The sequence below is a fragment of the Rhamphochromis sp. 'chilingali' genome (genome assembly GCF_963969265.1).
Source record: "Rhamphochromis sp. 'chilingali' genome assembly, chromosome: 1".
NCBI lineage: Eukaryota > Metazoa > Chordata > Actinopteri > Cichliformes > Cichlidae > Rhamphochromis > Rhamphochromis sp. 'chilingali'.
Window position 1 is genome coordinate 64782905 of NC_137929.1, and position 23024 is coordinate 64805928.

The following is a 23024-nucleotide window of genomic DNA, read 5'->3' on the forward strand; positions in this document are numbered from 1 at the left end:
ACATCTGTAACGGCACAGTGGCCCGTGGAAATGGGATGGACTCAAGTGCAGATGCAAAACCAGAGGCTTGAAGTGCGGTGCACCAAAAGAATTTTTATTCACAACGCTTGTTAGCAACTGAAGACTATTATTTAGAAGAAACATAAACTATACGTCTGAGGAAGAGGAGACTAAGACTGTAGTTAAATTAAGACAAATTCACTGTGACGACTGGGTGCAGAGACTGGTCGGGGGAAACTATGGCTAGCCAGGGCACTGAAACAGAGGAGAGGACAATCAGTGGGACCCAAAAGAGAGTTGCGAGTTAATCCAAGAGTAATTTCCTTGAGCTGCCTTACGTGCTTGCAGGTGGAGATTGCTTGGAGGGGGAAGGCAGAGGTCCAGGTGAGTACGGAGTGCAAAACCAGAAAGTCCTCTGCATTACAAGTGAAATGCATTACAAGTCTGAACCCCCCCAGACATACAAAATTCTGAACCACCACCATTGCTATTTCACTGACCGTCCCACGCCTACTTTCGCACAAACTTGCCACAATCGCTATGATTGTGTTGGACACTGCTGTTTATATAATTGTTCAGTATTGTATTGTTTTGTATACTTTTATTTTATTTTATTTTATTTTCATCTTTATATTGTTTGAGTGTATACTGAGGGCCATGGGAGCATTGCAATTTTAAATTCCTGTGTATGATCTGTAGATATGGTCTTTGACAATAAAGCTGACTTTGACTTTTTGAAGAAGCGACGGCTCAACAGAAGCAACAAAAAGACAATGAAAAAGATTTCACAGATAATCATTCAAATATTTTCTGAGTGGCGGTGGCAATAAAGATAAAGAAGCAGTGACAGACACAGATTTGTTCTCATTTTTATTGTATGTCATGACTTCTCACTGCAACACATCTTAGAGATCTTGCACTTTCCTCCCTGACACGTTTCAATCAATTGCACCTGTTATCCACCATACTAGAAAAATATAAACAAATGAGGTGTGATTTACAAAATAACATGATCGCAAGATTCAATGAATGTCATTTGTGTTTTAGAGAAACAATATAAAAGATCAATAGGAGGATTCATTGGATGCCTGTATGGAACAAAGTACATCTGACATCTCTTCATGTTCACAGTGAAAGTGAATGCACAGCTACATGTCTGCTAAAGAACATTTGGGATGTTTCATTATGTACATTATGTGGCTTCTGTCAACATGAGCAAGAGTCTGATCTTCATTTATTTGGGTTTTCAAGGTATTAGGATTATTTTGAAGCTTAAAGCAAATAAACTGAATTCTGGCTACAACTCCAATGTTTAGCGTTCCCCTCTGACAATAATGTGGAACTTTATCATAGTCTGGAAATTTGAGGAAATGTTCTAAGACTGGACCTCTTAAATTCTAAAAGTTGAATTTTGACAGTTGACAGGTGGTCTGAAGTATGTTTGTACTGGATAAGTGGAGCGTTTCTAAATAGGCTATGTTGTATTTATTAATTGTTTTTCTATCCAGTGCTTTAATTGGAGAGGTTCCTTATAATCTGAAGTGGGCGGAGTCAGGCCTGCAGGTGTGTTCAGACTCTCAGGTTGTCTTTCTGACAGATGAAGCGTTCTTTGATGGAGCAGTGCTGGTCGTTCAGGCGTCCATCATTGTGAAGGTGAGCACAGTCTTCATTCCCAGGCCCATGACCATGATGGGCCCAGTTGTCGGGCTGCCCAGGTTTCCACCGCCTTGAAACACACACACACACACACACACACACACACACACACACACACACACACACACACACACACACACACACACACACACACACACACACACACACACACACACACACGTAGGTAATATATATTAGGTAATATAACAAATCTTGATAAAAAGCAAAACATTTTGAAACTAGTGCATGTTTTGCTTTGAGACAAGAGTGGACTGAGACAGACCTGCGCTCCACAGTGTACAGTGTCTGATCCACCCACTCCCAACTCCCAGTTCTCCAGTCAGACAAACCGACCCAGAAATACTGAGGGATTGTTTGATTGATCACAAAGTCCTAAACAAAAAGAAAGAATGCTGTTGAAGAAAATCACTCAGGATGATTTATAGCTTGGTCAGCAGGTCTCATCCTCAGGGCAGCATGAATGTGTGTAAAGCAAAGGGTGTATAGTAAATAAAGTTTGTAGTTCTTAACTTTTGCTTTGGGGCAACTGTTGAGTAGATTTTTAGTAAAGCAATAAAGAAACGTGTGATAGTATTTTACAAGAAGGTTAAATATGTGAGTCCCCTTCATCTTTTTCCGCTGAATATGCTTCTCTAATCAGAGGTGAACCATCTTCACCAACCTAAACAGAAGTCTGCATTTCTTTAACTCAGGCACTTAAAACTACCACGAACTGTCTTACCCACTGCTTGTCAGTTTGGAGAATGATCAAATGGGCTTGCTGTGTTTCACACCAGTCTCTGGACTCGTTCCAGGACTGAGACTCACTGCTGAAGAAGTAACAGCTGGACTCAAACCCAGTCCAACCCACAGGACAACAGTCTCCTGCATCTGAACCTGATTGATACAGACAGATACACAGATGTGGGCAGTGTGCAGATGTGCATTTTCCTGATATGGCCAAATATGAGTGAACGTACTGTTGTTGAGGATGAGTTTGATGGTACATTTGATGGCAGCAACACTCTTACTGAGAGAGTCGATGACCGACAACTTCTTCAGGGTCTTGGTCACTGAACACAAACACCAGTTAGTGATGTATGAAGTTATCACCAGCAGAAGAAAGTGCAGTAATACAGACAGACCTGAGGTCAGCTGATCCTTGTTGTTGCCAACAGCAAGCTTTAGCTGATGAAGGTCATTAGCCATTTCTGTAAACAAAAGCATTTAGCATGTTAGCACTTTAGCAGCATGGATACTGGAATGAAACTTGAAATTGCGACGTGTAAAACAATGCAAATTAACTGGAGCCACGAAAAAATTGAAGAAACAACTTCTATAACTTCGTGTCCAAACACCAATCTACAGCTGACATACACCACTGCCATATTCTTTGCAATATGGTATGTTTTTATGTACCGAAAGGTGGTCCAGTAGAAGTTATTATAAATGTTTTATAACACAGTAAGTCAATATATTCATAATTTAACTAGGTGCGTTATTAAGAGCACATTAATCATATTGATAAAAATAAATAAATAAATAAATAAAATTAACAGCCCCAGAGTGGTGAAAGTTCTTCTTTAAAATAATGACAAAAAGTAGCTTAAACTTATGATGGATGAATTGCACAACTTAGTCTTTTACATAATTTGAGGCGTCTGTACCCTGAAAACTGTTGTCCAATTACTCACCATTGAATTTTGTTTTTTTCCTTTGTTTTCTTTTCCCTTTTTTCCACAGCAAATGAAGGAATACTAATGTGAAGTTTAACTAATAGGTGTGTTACCTTCAGTATGCCGCAGTGAGTCGCTCAGTAATTGGGTGGCGTCAGTCAGGCTGGAAACTCTCTGCTCCACAGATAATAGAAGATTAGATGTGTCTGTGTCTGAACAAGCAGAAAGTAGAAAATACATTTTAAAACCCCCATTAAGTTTAACCTCACAGGTCTGGTCTGTGAACCAGTTTGTGTAATTCTGGTTTAACTTATATTCTTTGGTTTATTGTTTTTCATGTTTTTGGCTCTCCTTTGCTTTTAGGTGCTAGTTTCTAGTTGCCTTCCCCGTGTTCCACATTTAGTTACTTTGTCTCCGTGTTTCATGTTCCCTCTGTTCCGCTGGTCAGTCATGTCTCCATGGCTGTATCCCAATTCAGGGTCTGCAGCCTTAAAGGCCGCATTTCAAGGCCGATTACGTCACAGCGGCGCGCCGAAGGCTGTCCCAATTCGAAGGCTGCTCGAAATGCGACCCTGAAATGCGTCCTTCATTTCCCTGAATTTTAAGGCTGTGGCAGTGTAGACTTCGTGGCCCAACATATCCCAGAATGCATAGCGTGGCGGTGGGTGTGGATAATTTTGCCGAAAAAAAACGATGAGGTGTCATGATCTGCGGAGGCAGACCGCGCGGAAATGTGTGTGGTGGACCCAGGTGCGAACACAAGCGAAGATACAGGAGTGGATTAAACAAAAGCGAGCCTTTTATTATGACTGATGAAAAGGAACAAACCAGAGTGCACTGTAAAAAAGATCCGTATATTTAACAGTGAAAGACAGTAAAAATACGACAGGAAAAACCTGTTAACTATAAAACAGTTTAAAACTGTTGATTTGATGTGAAATTGCCGTAAATAAAGAAATGTGGAAAAACTGTAATATGTACATTTTTTCTCTGAAAAAAATACATAAACCTACTGTAAATCACGCTTGCATAGTTTTTTTAACGGAAGATTCCAATAAAGTTTAGAACAGGCAAACACAATTTTTTTTACATTTATTTATTGAAAAAAATACAGGTTTTAATTGCTGAATGTAAGCATGGTTGTGCTGGTAATGGATACATGCTGTAATATGACTTTGTGATTTTTGCATTAATTTCACATAATAATAATAATGGATTAGATAGCGGTTTTCAAGAAGCCCAAAGCACTTTACATTAAATCCATTCTTGATTCATAGCACATTTAATACAGCATATTCTTTCTCAAATTGTAATATAACAGGTACATATGTCCCAAGATCTTTATACTAGAAATGTATTAGGGCAATTTTTGGATGTAGTTTTTGTAAAGAATATGGGATGTAGCTGTTAAATCTACATTCTGTTGAACTCAATAAACCATGAGTTTAAAATGTAAAAGCTAACAACAACTGGAGAGACCTACAGCTAATGATAGACATACTATATTATTGAGTAAATTCATATAATCCCATAAGTATTAAAATAATAATCTGTTGTCTGTTCTATTTATTCATAGTTAATTATCATATGAAGAAAAAAGATTTTAAAAGCACCTCCTCCCAAAACTAGGCATTTTCCCCTGAAGTTTAGAGCACCGTTTCACATCAAGGCGCCTGATTTCAAATGGACCAATCAGCGCACTGCATCAGGCTCCGCCGCAGATAACGTCTGTACAGCTCCACACAAGTTTTGCTTTGGACTACTACGGCATCACGCTATCTTCATTTTCGTCGACTTGTTTCTCATTTTTTTAATTTAACGTCTGCCACAGCTCGTCTTCAGTTACTACGGTAAGAAAATAATCCAACTTGGTTTATTTATCGACAGCATTGTGTTGCAGGCAGTGAAGGCGCAAATGATAAATTTACGTTAGCTTTAGCTCGTTTCTAGCATTAGCGTTAGCTACATTAGGCTGAAAAGAGCCTTGCAAAACCAGCAGTGCGCGTTGAGATGTGTTTTGGAGACGGGTGTATTAATGGAAACCGTCTAATTAGTATAGCTATATTTGCATTTAGACAATGCTTTGTCTAAATGCGGCCTGGATTTTCCCGCCTTGTTTGACATCCGGCTGAAGCTTTAAGTTAGCTAGCCTCGCAGCTGTGTCATATTGATTATGTATTTTTGCAGCTTATGTTTTGCATTGCAGACTGCATCGTAATGAACCCCGGTGTATTTTTAAATGTGTTGAAGTAAGTTGTAAGCAGGTGTTTTCTGGATATGCTGCTTTAAAGTCTCACTTCTACCGCCACCACACTGGTACCGCAACTGTTTCTCAGAATGCTACCTTAATGGGTTTGAATTGCACTGTCTCACTTTGTGAACGCCAATGTGAGGGAACTAAAGCTTTGATTGCTCACTTAAAGGAACACATAGAAGAGGGACGGCATGTAACTTGTCCAGTGAGAGGATGCCAAAGTGAGTTCTCTGTAAAATCTACATTTACCTCCCATATGTCTAGAAAACACAAACATTTGGAAAATGTGATTTGTGGTTTAAACAAAGATACTCAGTCAGAGAGTCCATCTACAAGTGCCACCATACAGGAAGGTGCCAGTGTATCAGATATAGAAGACCCTGGTATGGATGGGTCTAATTTCAGTGACCTGTATCTCAGAAATGTATGTATGTTTTACATTAAACTACAGGGACAGCATCTTCTGCCAGCATCTACCATTCAAACCATTGTTGAAGAAATACAAAATATACATGAATTGGGACAGATGTATACATTGAATAGACTAAGGTCACTTCTAAAAGATATGTCAGTTTCAGATGAAGACATTGTAAAAATCTGTGACACAGTAAAACAATCTGACTTGTTCTCAGCTTGTCACACAGGGCCCATGAGAACTGCTTATTCAAGAGTTCAGTGCTTTAAAGATGTGTTCAAGTATGTTGAACCCAGAAAAGTGTTTTTGGGCAGGGACGAGAACAGGATGGAGAGATTTGCCTATTATGTTCCTCTGCTAAATACTTTGAAGGGTATGCTGGAATCAAGTTTTTGGCAAGGTCTCATATCAGTGGATCCTAATAATGTTTCAAGACCAGATGTTCTCAGCGACTGTTGTGATGGTAACGTGTTTGTGTCAAACAAATTTTTTCAGGAAAATCCACATTGCCTCAAGCTGGTTCTATACCAGGATGCATTTGAAGTAGTGAACCCACTTGGTTCTGACAAAAAGAAGCACAAGGTTTTGGCTGTGTACTTCTCTCTACTCAACATCCCCCCCCCATGCCCGGTCAAATACTGATCATATGCAGCTTGTCTTACTGTGTAGGGAGAAGGATTTCAAAGAATTTGGCCATGAAAATGTTTTTTCAGAACTCCTGACTGATTTGAAGGTACTAGAGGAGAATGGGATAACAATGGCAGACAAAACTGTAGTGAAAGGAGCGCTCTACTGCATTGCTGGAGACAACCTGGGCTCTCATTGTATTGGGGGTTTTACAGAAAATTTCAGTTCATCAGTGTACTTATGCAGATATTGTCTGTTAACTCGAACTGAATTTCAGGGTGCTGATCCAGCAGTGTGTGGACCTCAGCGGACCCCAGAAACGTATAGATCTGCCACTGAACAACTAGAAAGAGAAGACGTGTCAGAAGTTCAGGGGATAAAGTTCAGGTCTGTATTTAATTCTTTACAAAGCTTTGATGTTTGCACACCTGGCATGCCCCCATGTCTCGGTCATGACATCTTTGAGGGTGTCCTCTCATACGATCTTGCTCTTTACCTCAAGTACTTCATCAACACAAATAAATGGTTCACTTACCCAATTCTGAACAGGCGCATCAAGCAATTTAAATACAAAGAAACAGATGCTTCATCCAAACCTTGTGAGGTCAGTCCAAAAACATTGAAACTTGGTGGACAAGCTGTTCAAAATTGGAACTTCTTGAGACTTTTACCTCTCATAATTGGAGACAGAGTGCAGAACTCTCAAGATGATGTGTGGCAGTTAACACACTCACACACTCCGGCGCCCCCCGTGTGCGGCAGCCTGTTACAGCAGCTCTGCTCATTCTGAGTTTCTTTCTTTCTTATCTTTTCTTCTCGTAATTTTTTATAACTAACGTATCAGTAATTAGACTCTGCAACCATGTTCTACCGTTTTGTGCTAGTTCTGGTCGTTTTTCTTCGTTTATTTTTTAAATAAAAATTAACAAATTTCCCACGTGTGGGACTAATAAAGGTTATCTTATCTTATCTTAACGTTGCAGCTTAAGGACATTGTTGACCTAATTTGTGCTCAGCAAATTTCCAAGGCTCAGGTTACTTATCTGGATGCTCTCATCCAAGAGTATTTGGAAACCAGAAAGGTGCTGTTTCCTAATATCAACTTAAGACCTAAACACCATTACTTACGACATTATCCAGGGCTGATCCTAAAATTTGGCCCTCTCATCAGGCTTTGGACAATGCGCTTTGAGAGCAAACACAGTTACTTCAAAAGATGTGGAAGGCATCTGAAAAATTTCAAAAATCTGTGCTTGACTCTTTCAGAGAGACATCAGATGTTTCAGGCCATCCTTTCTGCTGGGTCAGTGAGTCCTCCAGCATTGCAAATAAAAGATTGCTCACCATTTTACTCAGAGCTTTACAGTGAGCAAGTTAAAGACGCAGTCCTACATTTTAGCTTTACTGAAAGCAATACAAAGATTCCAGTTGCTGTTCAGTATAATGGGCTGAATTACAGAAAGGGTCACTTTATTGTCACTAAGTTTGATCAGTCAATGGAGTTTGGTGAACTTCTCCTCATTCTTATTAAAGATGAGTCTGCTCTTCATTTTCTCATGAGAGTTTATGATGCAGAATTTCTTTCTTGCTACCACATGTACTCTGTAAAAAATGACACTGGGAGATTAGAGTGCAGACTCATCAGTGAACTGATTGACTTGTGGCCGTTATCATCTTACGTGAAAAACGGACACCAGATTGTTCCACTGAAGCACAGCGTCTTGTCAGACTGAATGCCTTGATATGACATCATGGGCCAGAGCCAAACTCTTTGTATGTGTGTCTTAACAGATATGGCTGAATCGCAGGTGCTTATCTTAAAGAACATAGGGGATGCAATAGCAGGAGTGCTTCCGGACCTTCCTGATCAACTTCTCAAGTCAGTAGAAGATACTTTGACAACACTTGGTGCCGAAACCACAGATGATTTAAAGTACATTACAGAAAATGACCTGCTGCCAGTGCTCAAGCCCATACAAGCTAGAAGACTAGTGGCTGCCTGGACCCAAAATGGTAAGTGTAAAACCTTGTCACCACACCAAACGCACAGAGGGCTGTTGAAGTTGGAAATACTTAGAATATGAGTGTTCCTGAGTCTGATGTGGCCATCATTATTTAACCATGCTTTCTGTGTAAATAAAACTTGGATGCTTTGTGGGGAAATTTAATACACTTTGAGTTTCGAAATGCAATCTATCAGACAAATTGCATTATTAAGTTTTGACCACGCTGTGTAACCTTAATATCTCAAAATGTATCTATGCAGTGCAGAATTTAACATAACAGAAAACATGATCTAATGCTTTCATATCTCTTTTTTTATGTACTTTTAAAGTCTCTGGCACTTCGACACCAATCGCTGTACATTCCTCTCCAGTGGATGTCCTTCTTTCTCCACCTTCAATTTCTTCTTCACCAACATCATCCACCACTACTTCATCACTTTCAGGAATCTGTACACCATTACTACCAAACTGGGTAGAGAGATTTGAGATACCATGGCAGAGGCTCCCTGAGGAGTTGGTGCAGAACTTGGAAAGACAGAAAAGACCAAGCGCAAGACAAAGACGAGAAATGATAAGGATTGTGGTCTCTGAAATGATGAAGACTTGTAAGAATCCAACCAAACACAATACTACAGAGATAGCAAAAAGGATGGTGGCCAAGTATCCCAAGTCTCTTCAAGATGTGATTGATGGTGATGTTATTGGACCTGGATATCATTCTCTTGTAAAGCAACTTCAGGCAAGAGTTGAAAATGTCAAGCGACCTGACACACCAAAGGTAAAAAAACGCAAAGCAATATCAGATGACGACAACGACACAGATGAAATACCAGCTGAACAAAAAGCAAGGGTTCAAGACACATATGGCTGAATTAGCTGGGAGCCAAAGCATTTGCCACTCTCTGAGACTGTGGAGAGTCAGCTTGAAAAAAAAGAAGAAATGAAGAAGCTGTTTAAAAAGAATAACTACAGTACAGATGTTGTGAAAGAACTAGTCAAGTGCACCTATTACACGCAGCGTAAAGACATCAACAAAGGGGCAAGCATCCAGAAACTATGCCAGGAATGGCCCTTTCTCTTCAATGAAGTTGGTATGACCGCACATTTCCAAGAACTGACTGGTGTGAATCTGATGGAGACCTTCCTTGCCAATGTGGACAAAAAGGGTGCACGTCTGTTAAAGTTCCTCAAATATGTTGATGCACAAAAGCACAAGCAAGTCCTGAATGCTGTTCTCAAACTTCAGACTGAAAGAGGGCAGTCCAGTGGTTGCTTGCAAGAAGTCATTGAGATGATGTTTCTTTTACTGGCTCATTTTGACGAGAAGGGAGAGCTTCTGTTCCACTGCGTTGAGATGACAAGCCTTGCAGAAGATGTTCAGATGGAGAAAGTGCCACCAACACCCGTCATCATTGTTTGCGGTAAGCCAAAAGTGCAAAATTCAACTTTTTTTTTCTGTTGTAACTGCCACGTTCTTGTACTCTTGGCTTGTTTAGTTTCATGTTCTGTTGCTTCCACACTAATACACTGGATAACACAACCATATAAGTTCAACTAGTAACATAACTCATCCTATGATCCATGTAACAAGTATCTCTGTATTTGTATATATGACTGACATTAAAGCTCTTGTTATTAAAGTTTTTAATTTGTTGTTGTTGTTTTAATTCTCAGGTTCCTCCTGCTTCGCTGCTGAGCCATTCATGTTGAGCATTGACAAGAAGACTGTCAACGACCGCATCACAACCTTCACCTCTGCTATCTGCCTAATGTTTGGCAGTTACTACTGCTTTAACATACACTACCCTGTGGAACTACGATCAACACTGGAGTTCCTTCAACGGTAAATTTATTTTATTATGGATTTATTTTTGTGCTTTTCAAACTTGGCCATTTGATATCCCACCTCAGGTTGTTAATTTCCTCAATCTCTCTTGCCCTTTTTTCATGAAGGTGTTTCTTTTCCATAAATCCTGAGAGAGGCACCAAGGTTGAATCCAAGAAGAAAAAAGTGTTCTCAGTCAATCCCAGAGTCCTCACTCTCATCTCAGACATTGCTGACCATGAGTGGATCTAGTCCTACCCCTCTTGTTTGAGACGAAGTGATAAAGGTATACCATGTTACATACTCTACAGATGTTATGTTTTTGAAACAATTGTTACATTTCTGATTGTGAGTGGGAAGTTTTTAACAATGTGAAGTTTTACTAGACACAATTTGTAAAAGTATATGGTCTACTTTTGATTCACTGTTTTATATCTGAAAAATGTATCTGGTAAAAATGTGGTGATTTTGTTTCTTGGATTACAATAGTGTAAAAGTATGCTGCATGTACAGTACATTGCTGGCATTTTGTAGTTATCCAAAAATTTGCAGTTGAAGTTCTCAAAACAAGTTTAAAGTTTTTGTTTGTTACCTGATGCAGTTTTAAGATGTACATTTTCAGCTTTACTGCTCAGTTCTGTGTGCAAAATATGTGGGTGTAAACTTGTTCCTGTAATTTCTTCAATTCAGACTTTCTTTCAATTATAGAAAAAATGTTTAATTCTCTATATTTGTATTTGGATAATTTAAAAAGTCAAGATTCTACGTGTACTGACATTTATGTAGTGAGAACAGCACCAAAACACTTAAATGTGTCTGAATTGTCTGCTAAAGGTAATGTGAAGTATAATGTGTGCTCAACTTACAGCACTGGTTTTGCACAGTTTGAATAGAACTTGTAAGAATTCTGTGATTCCTCACTGTTACTGTCATGGAGATAACTAGTAACTATTTGTGATTTGTTGAGTACAAATGTAAATGTTTGATGTTCAAAACATCAAATATGTTAAATAAAATACTTTTTTGGAAATTTAAGGTGGACATTTTTGTGTTACATTTAGTAATTTAAATAAAATCATGGTTTGTGTATTAAACTTAAAGAGTAGAACACTTAAAAGCACTCTAGTCTAAACACTGTTACAGAATAAAATTGTATTTTTTCTATATTTAGTTAATTTTACAGGGAAAGAATGTTGTGTTTTCTGGCACAAACTTTATTTTATGTGTTATTTTCATGTTAATTCTAGGGAAAAACATTATTTTTTCTTCAAGTTAAAACATTTTCTTCTACGGTAAAATATTGACCCTAGCACTATTTTTAACCGTAAAATAAACAATAACAATACCTTCTTACCGTTAAAGAAGAAAATGTTCCACCCGTAATTTTACGGTAGATTTCTGGCAACCACAGCTGCCAGCGTTTTACCGTAAAATCTACAGTTTTTTTTTTTACAGTGTGAGGGCAGCATAAGAGTATAACTCAACAGAAACCTAAACTGGATATAAACTATGGAAAGGCTATGGCTGGAGATACGGAACACAGGGGGTGGGAACACAGACGACGCGACACAGACTGTATGAAACACAGAGACTAAATACACATGAGGGATGATCAGGGGAAGTGGCCACACATGGGAACACAGCTGACACACATGAACCTAACGACAGGACAGGAGGAGTGAAACTGAATACACTGACAGTGAATACAGGCTTTCAAAGTAAAACAGGAAACATGCAGATTAGACATGACACATGACCCGGGGAGACGTAGTACAGGGGAGATGACATAACTGACAGCATGACCTTGACAATACAAGACACACAGACATAAACACACGAAGGGCAAGGGAGACTTAATATATACAACTGGCTGGACTACCTAGTGAACCTAAACAAACCATAAACGATAATCATCAAAATTAGGTTAAACACAAAACACTGGGTCGCATGACCCAGGACCATGACATGAGGGGCGCCTGAAGAGTAAACTTTTAAAAGTACTGAATATTATGTCACTTATTTATGTGCAAATGTTTAATAACGAAGAACATTAAAACATTACTGTTGGCCACATGTCGGCAAAGTTATGTGACATTAATGACGTTTGTACTAACTTGGTTTTAAAGCCTTTGCTTTAAAATATACACCGTTCAATAGCTGAGCTTAATCTTACAGAGAATGATCAAAGCTCATGTAGAAAGAAACAAACAAATGAACAAAAGATTTTCTCCTTCATTTCTGTCAAACAATGCTATATGAAACGTTTCTAGCTGTTAGTATCATGGTTGCTAGGCAACCTGGGCAGCGCAACGGAGGCTAGACCGTCCCATTTCACAAGCCTCGCACTTCCGGCCTTAGCGGTCTTTAAGTACGCGGCCCTTGAGGATCGTTGAGACTGCGTACTTTAAGGCTGCAGAACCTGAATTGGGATACAGCCCATGTCACAGTGTTAAGTTTGAGTCTTTGTGAAGGTCTCATGTTTCCTGTTTTACTTTGAAAATTTCAGTTCATTCAGTTTTGCTTCCTTCCCATCTCATTATCTCAGATTAGTCCCAGCTGTGTTTCCCTCCTGTTTCGTGTTCCCTCGTTGGTCCCTTGTGTATTTAAGCCCTGTGTTTCCCTCTGTCTGTTGTTGTGTGCTGCAACCACCCAAAGTGCTGCAAGTTTCTCTGGTTTATCTGGTTTCTATCATTCTTAGTTCAGTGCTCCTCATTTCCTAGTGTTACTAGTAGTGATGGGCAGATGAAGCCCCATGAAGCACTGAAGCTTTTCATCCAATTGGTTCACCCCAACGCGAAGCTTCATGAAGCTTCATTTGCTCTAGCAGGACACCTACTGGACGTAAAAATAATAGCTGGCATGAATTTGAAGAGTGTGGCATTTTGCACACAGCCTGTAAATGTCAACAACAAAAGGAGTGTGTAAAACACCTATAGTGTAGTGATGGCAGTATACTGTGTATATTTATGCTGGCAGTATGGAAAATGATTATTTGCGGCAAAGTTCGAACCGCTTCATGAACCAGTCACGTGGTACAGCCGGGCAGCGAGGCTTCGGACGTCATCATTTTCAGCTCCTCCCATAAATGAAGCAAGCCTCGATACGCGCTTCGCGGAAACGCCCCCTCCATTACTCGACACACGCTCCGAAGCCTCGATACAGAACGTCCCATCACTAGTTACTAGTTTTATGTTTTCATGTGTTGTCAAATTTGCTCTGATCATACATACATACATACATGTTGTTACCTTGAATATGCTTCAGTGAGTCATTCAGTAATTGGATGACATCAATCAGGTTGAAAACTCTCTGCTCCACAAACGATAGACGATTTGACGTGTTTACGTCTGAACAAAAACAAACAAACAAATAAAAAAAACCCCATCGTGTTCAACCCTGCAAAGTCTGAACCGTGAAATAAAAACTGACAGAAAATGATTTTAAAAGTGGAATAGGTCTGTGAAGGTTCTCAGTCATCCAGGTCAGCGTAGTCAAAGGAGCTTGCAAAGAAAAGCGTCTGGACTTCTTTAAGTTGCTTGAAGACGTTTCACCTCTCATCCGAGAAGCTTCTTCAGTTCTAAGGTCACCCTTTGGAACATAAACTTGGAGTAATTAGGACCCTACACCACCGGGCAGAACATGTTCCCTCTAAGCCTGAAGGAAAAAAGAAGGAACACACACATGTAAAGGAAGCACTCAAAACGTGCGGCTATCCTAAATGGGCGTTCTTAAAGTCAGCAAAGAGGCACAGAAAAGAAGACCAGACACCAGCGAGGGAGGATAAGAAGGACAGACGCAACAACATTGTCATCCCCTATGTAGCCGGTGTATCAGAGAAACTCAGGAGAGTTTTCTCCAAGCATGACATCCCGGTGCATTTCAGACCCAGCAACACACTCAGACAGAAACTGGTTCACCCGAAAGACAAAACGCCAAAACACAGACTTAACAATGTGGTGTATGCTGTACAGTGCAGTGAGGAATGCCCAGACCTCTACATTGGAGAGACCAAACAGCCACTTCACAAGCGCATGGCACAACACAGAAGAGCCACCTACACGGGACAAGACTCAGCAGTCCATCTGCATCTTAAGGATAAAGGACACTCTTTCGAGGATGCCAATGTTCACATTTTGGACAGAGAGGACAGATGGTTTGAAAGAGGAGTGAAAGAAGTATCTATGTCCACTGTGAGCGACCATCTTTGAACAGAGGCAGGGGTTTACGACACCAACTCTCTGCCATCTATAATCCAGTTTTGAGATCCCTTCCCAGACGCCTTAACGCCCACTCACATCCTGGGCAATCTGACCTCAGGAAATCACATGATAAGGTGAGGCCAGGTTTCACAATGAACACACCCGAAACTCTGGCTGATTGGGACCCACGCCCAGTTTCACACCTTGGCTCAGGCGATTAGAGGATCATCAGGGGGTCCTTTTGTCCCTCTGTGGGGGGAAACTCCCACTAGGTTTATATCTGGGACTCTCCACCATTTGACCTTAGAACTGAAGAAGCTTCTCGGATGAGAGGTGAAACGTCTTCAAGCAACTTAAAGAAGTCCAGACGCTTTTCTTTGCAAGCTCCTTTGACTAAAAGTGGAATACTTATTGAACATTCTGAAAAATCCATACCTCTGTATCAACATGATAGAGGGGCATGAAAGGGTTAAGACATTTACTACCATCAAATGATGTCTTTTGTATTTACTGCTATGAAGTGAACCCTGGGCCTCGCAGCTCCGCAGAAAACTATTGCCAACATTTAACATAAAACAAATATTTGTGTGGGCTATGTGCTCAGAATCACTAGGGAGCCATCAGAGCAGGAGGGTAACCTACTTTTAATATTTTATCATAGCTAATAGGTGTGTTACCTTGAACCTGAGGCACTGAGGAATGCAGCGACTGGAAGACGTCCTTCTGGTTGGAAAGTCTCTGCTCCAAAGACCACAGGTGTTTTGACACCTTTATGTCTGAACAAGCAGACAACAAAAACACAAAGAAATTTAACAGAGTGCGCATAACATAATATATTAACATAACACATAACACACAACATAACATAACACAACATAACATGTACTCACCCAAAATGCTGGAAAATTTTGTTACTGAAAAACAATTTTAACATTAAGGGAAAAAAATCTCAAAGTACTAAAAAGGTAATGTTTTTTTTTTTAATTTTTGCTCTATCAAGAAAAGTTATAAATATAAATGTCAAGTAAAATCTAAATGCACAACAATAATATACAAAAAATAATAAATAAATAAAATAAAATAAAGTAAATGTGTTCAATATAACACAACACAATAAAGTGGAATGAAAATAAATGACAATATAACTGATAATTGCAGCCCTAAACTGCAAACGTGGAAAACAGTTTTAACCATCATCACTTATTGGCTGTCATGTTGGAGCAAATTTTTCTTCAAGTCTTCTACAAGATAAAGTCTGAGAGTTAGCTTTAGCTAAGTATTACTGTGACTACATTTCTGTTAGCTTTATGTGCAGTCACAGTGGTCTGTTTTTTCATTTCTAGCAGCTGTAAACCAAATGTATAGTATATTATTGTGTTATTATTAGATTTGGAAAATAAGTCTGAATCTTGCAGGACTTTTCATGTTGTAACTATTTGCACCAGCATGCTGAAGTGCGCTTCAGAGGTCCGTGTTTTCTGTCATTAGGCATCAAAGCCACAAACCACATGATACATGACTGTTTGTGAAGCTCACAAAAGTTGGGCCTTACTAGTGACCCAAAAGCAGTAGTCCCCACATATGGCATTAACAAGAATACACATGCATACTTACTGCTAGCTCCCAGGATTATGATCACAGTCAACAGGATCACGGCTGTCACAGCAGGAAATAACCAGCGTCTGAACCTAGAGACAGCCAACCGGGGGGTGGGTGGAGTCTCTGACAGACAAATATAATTTCATAAATCAGAAGTCAAAACAAAGACATTACCAACTCAGACACAAGCAGTTACCACTGATCCAGAGCGTACTACCATCCTGGTCCTTCACATAATGGTATTGGTCCATTGTTGTCATCTGCTTGCTGTTTTTACTGGATAATAAAACCATGATAACACTGAGTGAGTAAGTAACCAACAACTTCCACATTCAGCTGCTTTTTATCAGCAACATGCTCAGTTTTAATTATGATAATATGAAAATATAATTTAAAAAAGGAAGAAAAAAAAGGAAAAAGGTGGTTAAAAAAACACGAGTCAGGGTTGAATCCACTTTGAGGGTGTGGAAGATAAAAGTCAGGATGACTTCATTAAATATGGTATGAAGTTATCTGTTGCATCAACTACATTACCATCTGTATTATATACATTTGTTATTACGACTATGATACTGCTTCCAAGAAGAGTCAGCTATAGAACAAAACAGATTGAGCCTTTAGAACAGGGGTGGCCAACCAGTCAGAGACCAAGAGCCACTTTTTTTTTTACTGTGTTACCGCAAAGAGCCACATCATACGCATGGGCACACATGAACATCACCCATCCTTTCCTGCCTCTCTCTCTCTCTCTCTCTCACACACACACACACACACACACACACACACACACACACACACACACACACCAACATGATAATGACAGAAATGGACTCCTACAGTACTAAAACCACAGGCCAGTCATTTTCAACAATGAACATTGTGTGCACTGTCTCACACACACAAACTCTCAGTTCAACCTGTGGCCTTTTCAGTTGTAGATCATGGAACCAGGTCACGAAGCTTTCGTGCAAATTTTCAATCAGCGCTGCATATCTGGCTCTTTGCTTACTCAGGGCAGCGCTGGCGACTTGCCCGCTGGCTTTTAGCAGAGTGGGAAAATGCGTTAAATCTCCCTTTTGAATATGTGTCTTGAACAGCTTCAGTTTGTTGACAAACGCAAACACACTTTGCACCAGGTCAGGCAGCATTTTTAACTTATCCTGCAGGGTCAGGTTCAGTCTGTCCAAGTGACACAGCATGTCGACCAAAAAGGCCAGATCCATAATCCACTTGAGGTCCGAGAGCTCGGGATAGTCCTTGTCCTTCTTTTCCATAAACAGTTTCACGGCATCCAAAAGCTCAAAGAAGCGAGAGAGTACCTGGCCTTTTGACAGCCACCTCACAGTGCAGTGCAGCGGCAGGTCACCTGGAAGCCCTTGGTCCAGCTCAGCGATGAGATTCTTGAATTGCCTGTGGTTAAGCGCATATGTGCAGATATAATTGACGATTTCCATCACAGGCTTCATGACAATACAATGATTGAGACACGAGTTGCTCCATGTGGATGATGCAGTGGAAATTCCAAAAGTCAGGAATAGTTTGGTCAGCTTTGCACAGCCCCACAAGCCCGTTCACAGATCCCATCATGGCTGGTGCTCCATCCGTGGCTATTGCAGTTAATTTTGTTATGGGCAGATCTGCTTTTTCAAATGCAGCCATCATGGTTTCTTTCACATCTATGCCACGGGTTCTGTCTTTTAATGGCACAATATCCAGGAGTTCTTCTTTGATCACACAATCGTTTGACACAGACCGTGCAAATATTGCCAACTGAGGCTTGTCTTGTATATCACAACTCTCATCCAATGCGACACTAAAATACTCACATGCTTGAAGGTCAGAGTGCAACTGTGATTCAATAGCCGTGTTAATGTCCGATATTCTGTGTTCTGTGTTCAACAGTGTGGCGGGACAGTTGGACGTCTGATACCATGCGTTTTAATTTGTCGTTTTCAGGAGACAAGATTTCAAAAACGTCACTGAGGCATATTTAACGAACTCCCCTTCATTGTGTGGCTTTTTAGCCTGTACAATGTTCCAAGCCAGCTGATAGGATGCGAGCGTTATGGTCTCTGACCGCTTCGTAAATTTTTGGAAAAACTGTATCTGCTTTTCAAAGTGGCCAACTCGTGCTTGCGAAGTTCAGTCCCTTTTGGAAATTCCTGGTCGATGTTAGCATGGAGTGAGCTGAAGTGGGTTTTAATGTCTTGATGCATGCTCAATCATCCAGTTTAAGTTAATCTCCAAAGGTTGATTCTGTTCATCTGGACGTTTTCAGTGCATAAATGTTTCGTCACTCATCCAAGTGACTTCTGTCTCAGCTGACTGCAGGTTTCCCCAACCTTTCACCCAGGTTCTCTAGAAGATCTATCAGAAATACTGACCCAAATGAAACCCTCAGTGAGTCCAGTTGATGTCCTACCTACTTCATTGGAGATGCTTAGAGATGCTTGTCCATGTCCTCATCTCCTCTCATACTGTAACACAGTCTTTTCTTGTCTGTCTAAGGCAGGGGTGGGCAATCTCAGTCCACGAGGGCCGGTGTCCCTGCAGGTTTTAGATCTCACCTTGGGTCAACACACCTGAATCACATGATTAGTTCGTTACCAGGCCTCTAGAGAACTTCAGGACCTGTTGAGAAGCTGATTTAGCCATTTCAATCAGCTGTGTTGGTTCGAGGACACATCTAAAACCTGCAGGGACACCGGCCCTCGTGGACTGAGATTGCCCACCCCTGGTCTAAGGCTTGCACTGGCTTCCGGTTGAGTATAGATATCAGTTTAAAATCCTTACTCTTACATTCATGTCCCTACTTGGTGAGGCCCCCACTTATGTCACTGAGCTTCTCCAACCGTACTCTCCAAACCAAATCCTTAGATCCACTGATAAGGGTCTTCCAACCATTCCATGGACCCGTTTGAAAACCAAGCGGGATCGCGATTTTAAAACCTTGGCTCCAATATTGTGGAACAGTTTACCTCCCCTTTACCTACGCACCATCAACTCTGTAGCTTCTTTTAAAAAAAAAAAACAGCTAAAAACACATCTGTTTAGACAGGCATTTAGGTAATATTCATGTGTAGTATACTGTTTTATTGGCTATGCTATTATACCCTCTTTATAGTGTTTTATTGTTTCGTTTGATATGCTTTTATTACCATGTGAAGCACTTTGAAATAACTTCCTGTTTTAAAAAGTGCTATGTAAATACATTTTACTTACTTTCTTATAGACGTTTGCATAATGACTAAAACCAGCACCACTGAAGGAACAATGGGCTGGGAGGTCAGTTGCTTAATCATAATTATGCAAATTGTCATGACCATTGATCAACAACCACTGATCAGTCACTTGGATGAGTGACAAAACGTTTCTCCCACTGAAAACGTTACATCCAGATGAACAGAATCAACTTCTGGAGAGAATTTAAATGTGTTTATTGCAGCCTTGCAAATTTTACAAATTTTATCTCATAATTATGTAGTTACGAAGAAACAAAATTGCATGGGAAAAGACAAAAAACTAAAAAGAATCAAATTCTAACACAATGTGTGTTAAAAATATTAATATTTTCTGTCCTTTACTTTAAGGATAGAAAATAGTCATACTGTGAGGGTAAAATTTGGACATTATAAGAAATAGAAGGGGTTTCTCACCTCTTTTTTCTGTAGATTGACCAGAGAAGAAGAATATGCCGTCTGTTTCCCCTGATGGTAAAATATATATGGTCTCCTCTGTCCCACCCATGAAATACAGAACTGAGTTTGAATGCCCAGTTATCTTTTTTTTAAGTGAATCTGGCTCCGTGCCACCAATAACATCAGCTCTCTGCTGCACATGCTATTTTTTCCTGTGAATCAACTTGTAAGACATTTTTGGGGGTTTTCCAGAAAGGGAATCTATTGTCAGTTTTACTTCCCTAAATCAACCAGAACACTAAAGTTCACACACACTGCTCTACCTTTCACACAAAAAAATTGCTCTCGTCAGTCACATCAAACACAGAGCTAATGCTGGCTTTCAGGAGCATCATTGAGCACAAAGTGTGAAGGGGTCGGCTACTTTTATCAGACATTTTTGACCAAATAAATCTGTATGGAGTCACAAAATCATATAGTGAGCTTTAAACTGAAGGTAACACGGCCCACAGTGTGAAATATAAGTAAACGAAAAAACAAGAGCTTGTTAACATCACTGTGAGATTTGTATCTCACAAACCAGCATCTGTATAGCTGTACACAATTACAGTTTTTTAGTATATTTATGATCATTTTAAGTGAATCTGGCTCCATGCTGTCATGAATATCAGCTCTCTGTTGCACATGCTGTTCATTCTGAATCAGCTCTGAATCAGCTATAAAATGAAGCAAAACCTGGGCAGGTTTTGCTTCCCTAAAAAAAACAGAACACTAAAGTTCACAAACACCCCTAAATCTTTCACACACAAAAAAATAACTAAAATAATTAAAATCTTTTACTGTATTTATGATCATTATGATGATTATAAACACTCTAACTTTGCATGTTCAATACAGTGATACCAGGTTTTGTTGCATTCATGAAATCATAAGACTAAAACTGACAATTGTAGAGCAGATTGTCTTTTTTTTTTTGCACTAATTCACATCGAAGGGTTATGAAAGTTTGTGTTTGGAGGCAGCCGTATCTGCTCATACACAGATTAACTTATAGTGTTGGTAGTCTTGATTAATGACGCTAACATGCTTGAGTAACTTTTTCTTTTGCAATGTAAGTTTAATCTGCAGAGAAAGGTTCGGTTTTTAAACTTAAAAAGTCACAAAAACCTTTAAGCTTTCCTTCAGATTTGGTTGCTTTTTTAAATACGCAGTTCTTATGTCCCTGCGACCATTAACGATGAAGCAGTCCATTGAAGCAGTTTCTTATTCAATGTCTACATATATAAAACAAAAATGTATTTTTTTCAAAAGTCAAACAAAAGTGTTGCTCATAGATAATCCATCTATGCTGGTAGGAAACTGTCAGCTGACTCAGCAGCCTGACAAATGCCTTCATCTCAGAGTGAACTCTGATTGTGCACTTTTTAAAAATCACCCTTTACAGGGAAAATCCTGTTCTATCAGGGCTAATAACTAATGTACAAAACATTGATAGTCACACTGATATGCACATTTCCCTTTCCCCGCTTTTTGGAGTTACAGTTGTGATAAACAAGAGGTAATTAAACATCTGGCATGACAGATGTGGTGAATTTGCAAACCTTTTCCCACCAAATAGCCTTGGAAAAGGTTGGGATCAAAAACGAAAGATTTAATAACAGGTTTTAATATTTTTGCTTCCCTGGGACATGCCCATGTTGAAGTACTGTTTGCTTTAAAATTTCAAAGACACGTTTTTATAAGGTGTTGTAGATAAATAAATGCTGAAACTGATCCATTTTAGCTTGTTGCTAGGTGTTTGCCAGGCAGTGTAATGGGGTCATTTTGTATCATATTTAACCCTTTCACACATAGTGGTCACTACAGTGGGCAGTTATTCAAAGGCTGTTTTCTTGTATTTGTGTCAGTGTTGATGGTCTACTTGCACATAAACTACTATATTGGACACTGACGTGTCACTGAATGTATAGTGTGTTTCATTGTAATTTTTGTTATTTAACCCTCACCCATGATTTTTTCTGAAGTATTTTTATTCATCTTTTCATCCCTAAAGATGAATAAAATGCCTAAGAAAAAAAGATCCTGATTGAGGTTTTCATAATTCATGCATGAAAGTGTTAATTCAACATTTTGTGGCTGTAACTTGTGGGTAGAACTATGAGATGATGCTTTTATGAAGTTTTATAAGTGCATGACTGCAAAACAGCAGTACAAAATTTCAGCCATTACTATGCTGTTGCTATGCAAAATGATGACACCATAATATCTGATATAGATAGGAACTTCCATTTGCTGAGCTTGGTGTGCCTATTTTAAATTACTGGAAAAAAATAAACAACAACCTCAAAGCACTTTATATCATAAGGACACTACAATAATATAGAGAAAACCCCCAAAATCAGACGACCTCATTTGAGCAAGCACTTGGTGACAGTGGGAAGGAAAAACTCCCTTTTAGACACCTGCAGCTGTTAGGATTGGTTGTGTCATTGCATGGACTACATCAGATTTATCATATGCTCACTGTAAGTAGATATGTTTTGCCTTGTGAAACCAATAAATGAATAAAATATTATTGGGACAAGTGAACTAAAAGCTTCACTGTATCGGAGTCACTGAAAGTTTCAGTATAATTCAGGAGAGATGACCCAAACAGAGGAAGTACTCTGGGTGTAAAAGCAACTTTATTACACTTGAAAATGTAAACTAAAAGTTGTCAGGAGACTCGGGTCATCCAACATAAAAAGCATGCAAGCTGAAAAAAATATTGACAAACAATTTTACAAAAACAAAGAAGGCAAGTTTTTTTTTCTTTAAGTAAACTAAAGTTTACGTGAGGAATCAGATGGTGGAGGGGACAGAGCACATGCAAGAGCAATCAAAGGTTGAGACAATGAGAGCAGGGCATATAATTGCAAAGAGCGAAACAAAAAGCAAAGTGCATCTAGAACAAGACGCATCAGAGAATAACGTTGAAAAAGGAAGTGACCAGAGACAAGAGGTCAAAGGCAATGGACAAAAAAAAGACTGAGTTAACCTAAGAACATCAGAAACCCAACAAAAGAAATCAACAAAATGAAATCAGAAGCCAAAACTCGAGAAATCCTAAAGAAAAAACAGAATTTCTTG

At 39.5% G+C, this 23024-nt stretch overlaps 2 protein-coding genes across 2 annotated transcripts in view; both read right to left on the minus strand.

The window, feature by feature from the left end:
- LOC308411065 (nuclear factor 7, brain-like) overlaps positions 1-23024 on the minus strand; it is a gene marked incomplete at its 5' end in the record, with an annotated part of 121925 nt that overhangs the window by 31003 nt on the left and 67898 nt on the right. The gene's annotated exons all lie outside the window — the stretch shown is intronic.
- On the minus strand, positions 1570-16508 carry LOC308400475 (C-type lectin domain family 10 member A-like; the record flags this gene model as incomplete). The annotated part of the gene is made up of 10 exons (XM_080888200.1): positions 1570-1726; positions 1940-2049; positions 2399-2541; positions 2637-2729; positions 2802-2867; positions 3446-3544; positions 13708-13806; positions 15336-15434; positions 16273-16380; positions 16454-16508. The coding sequence occupies 10 exons, from the start codon at positions 16506-16508 to the stop codon at positions 1570-1572; spliced, it is 1029 nt and encodes a 342-aa protein (XP_080744326.1).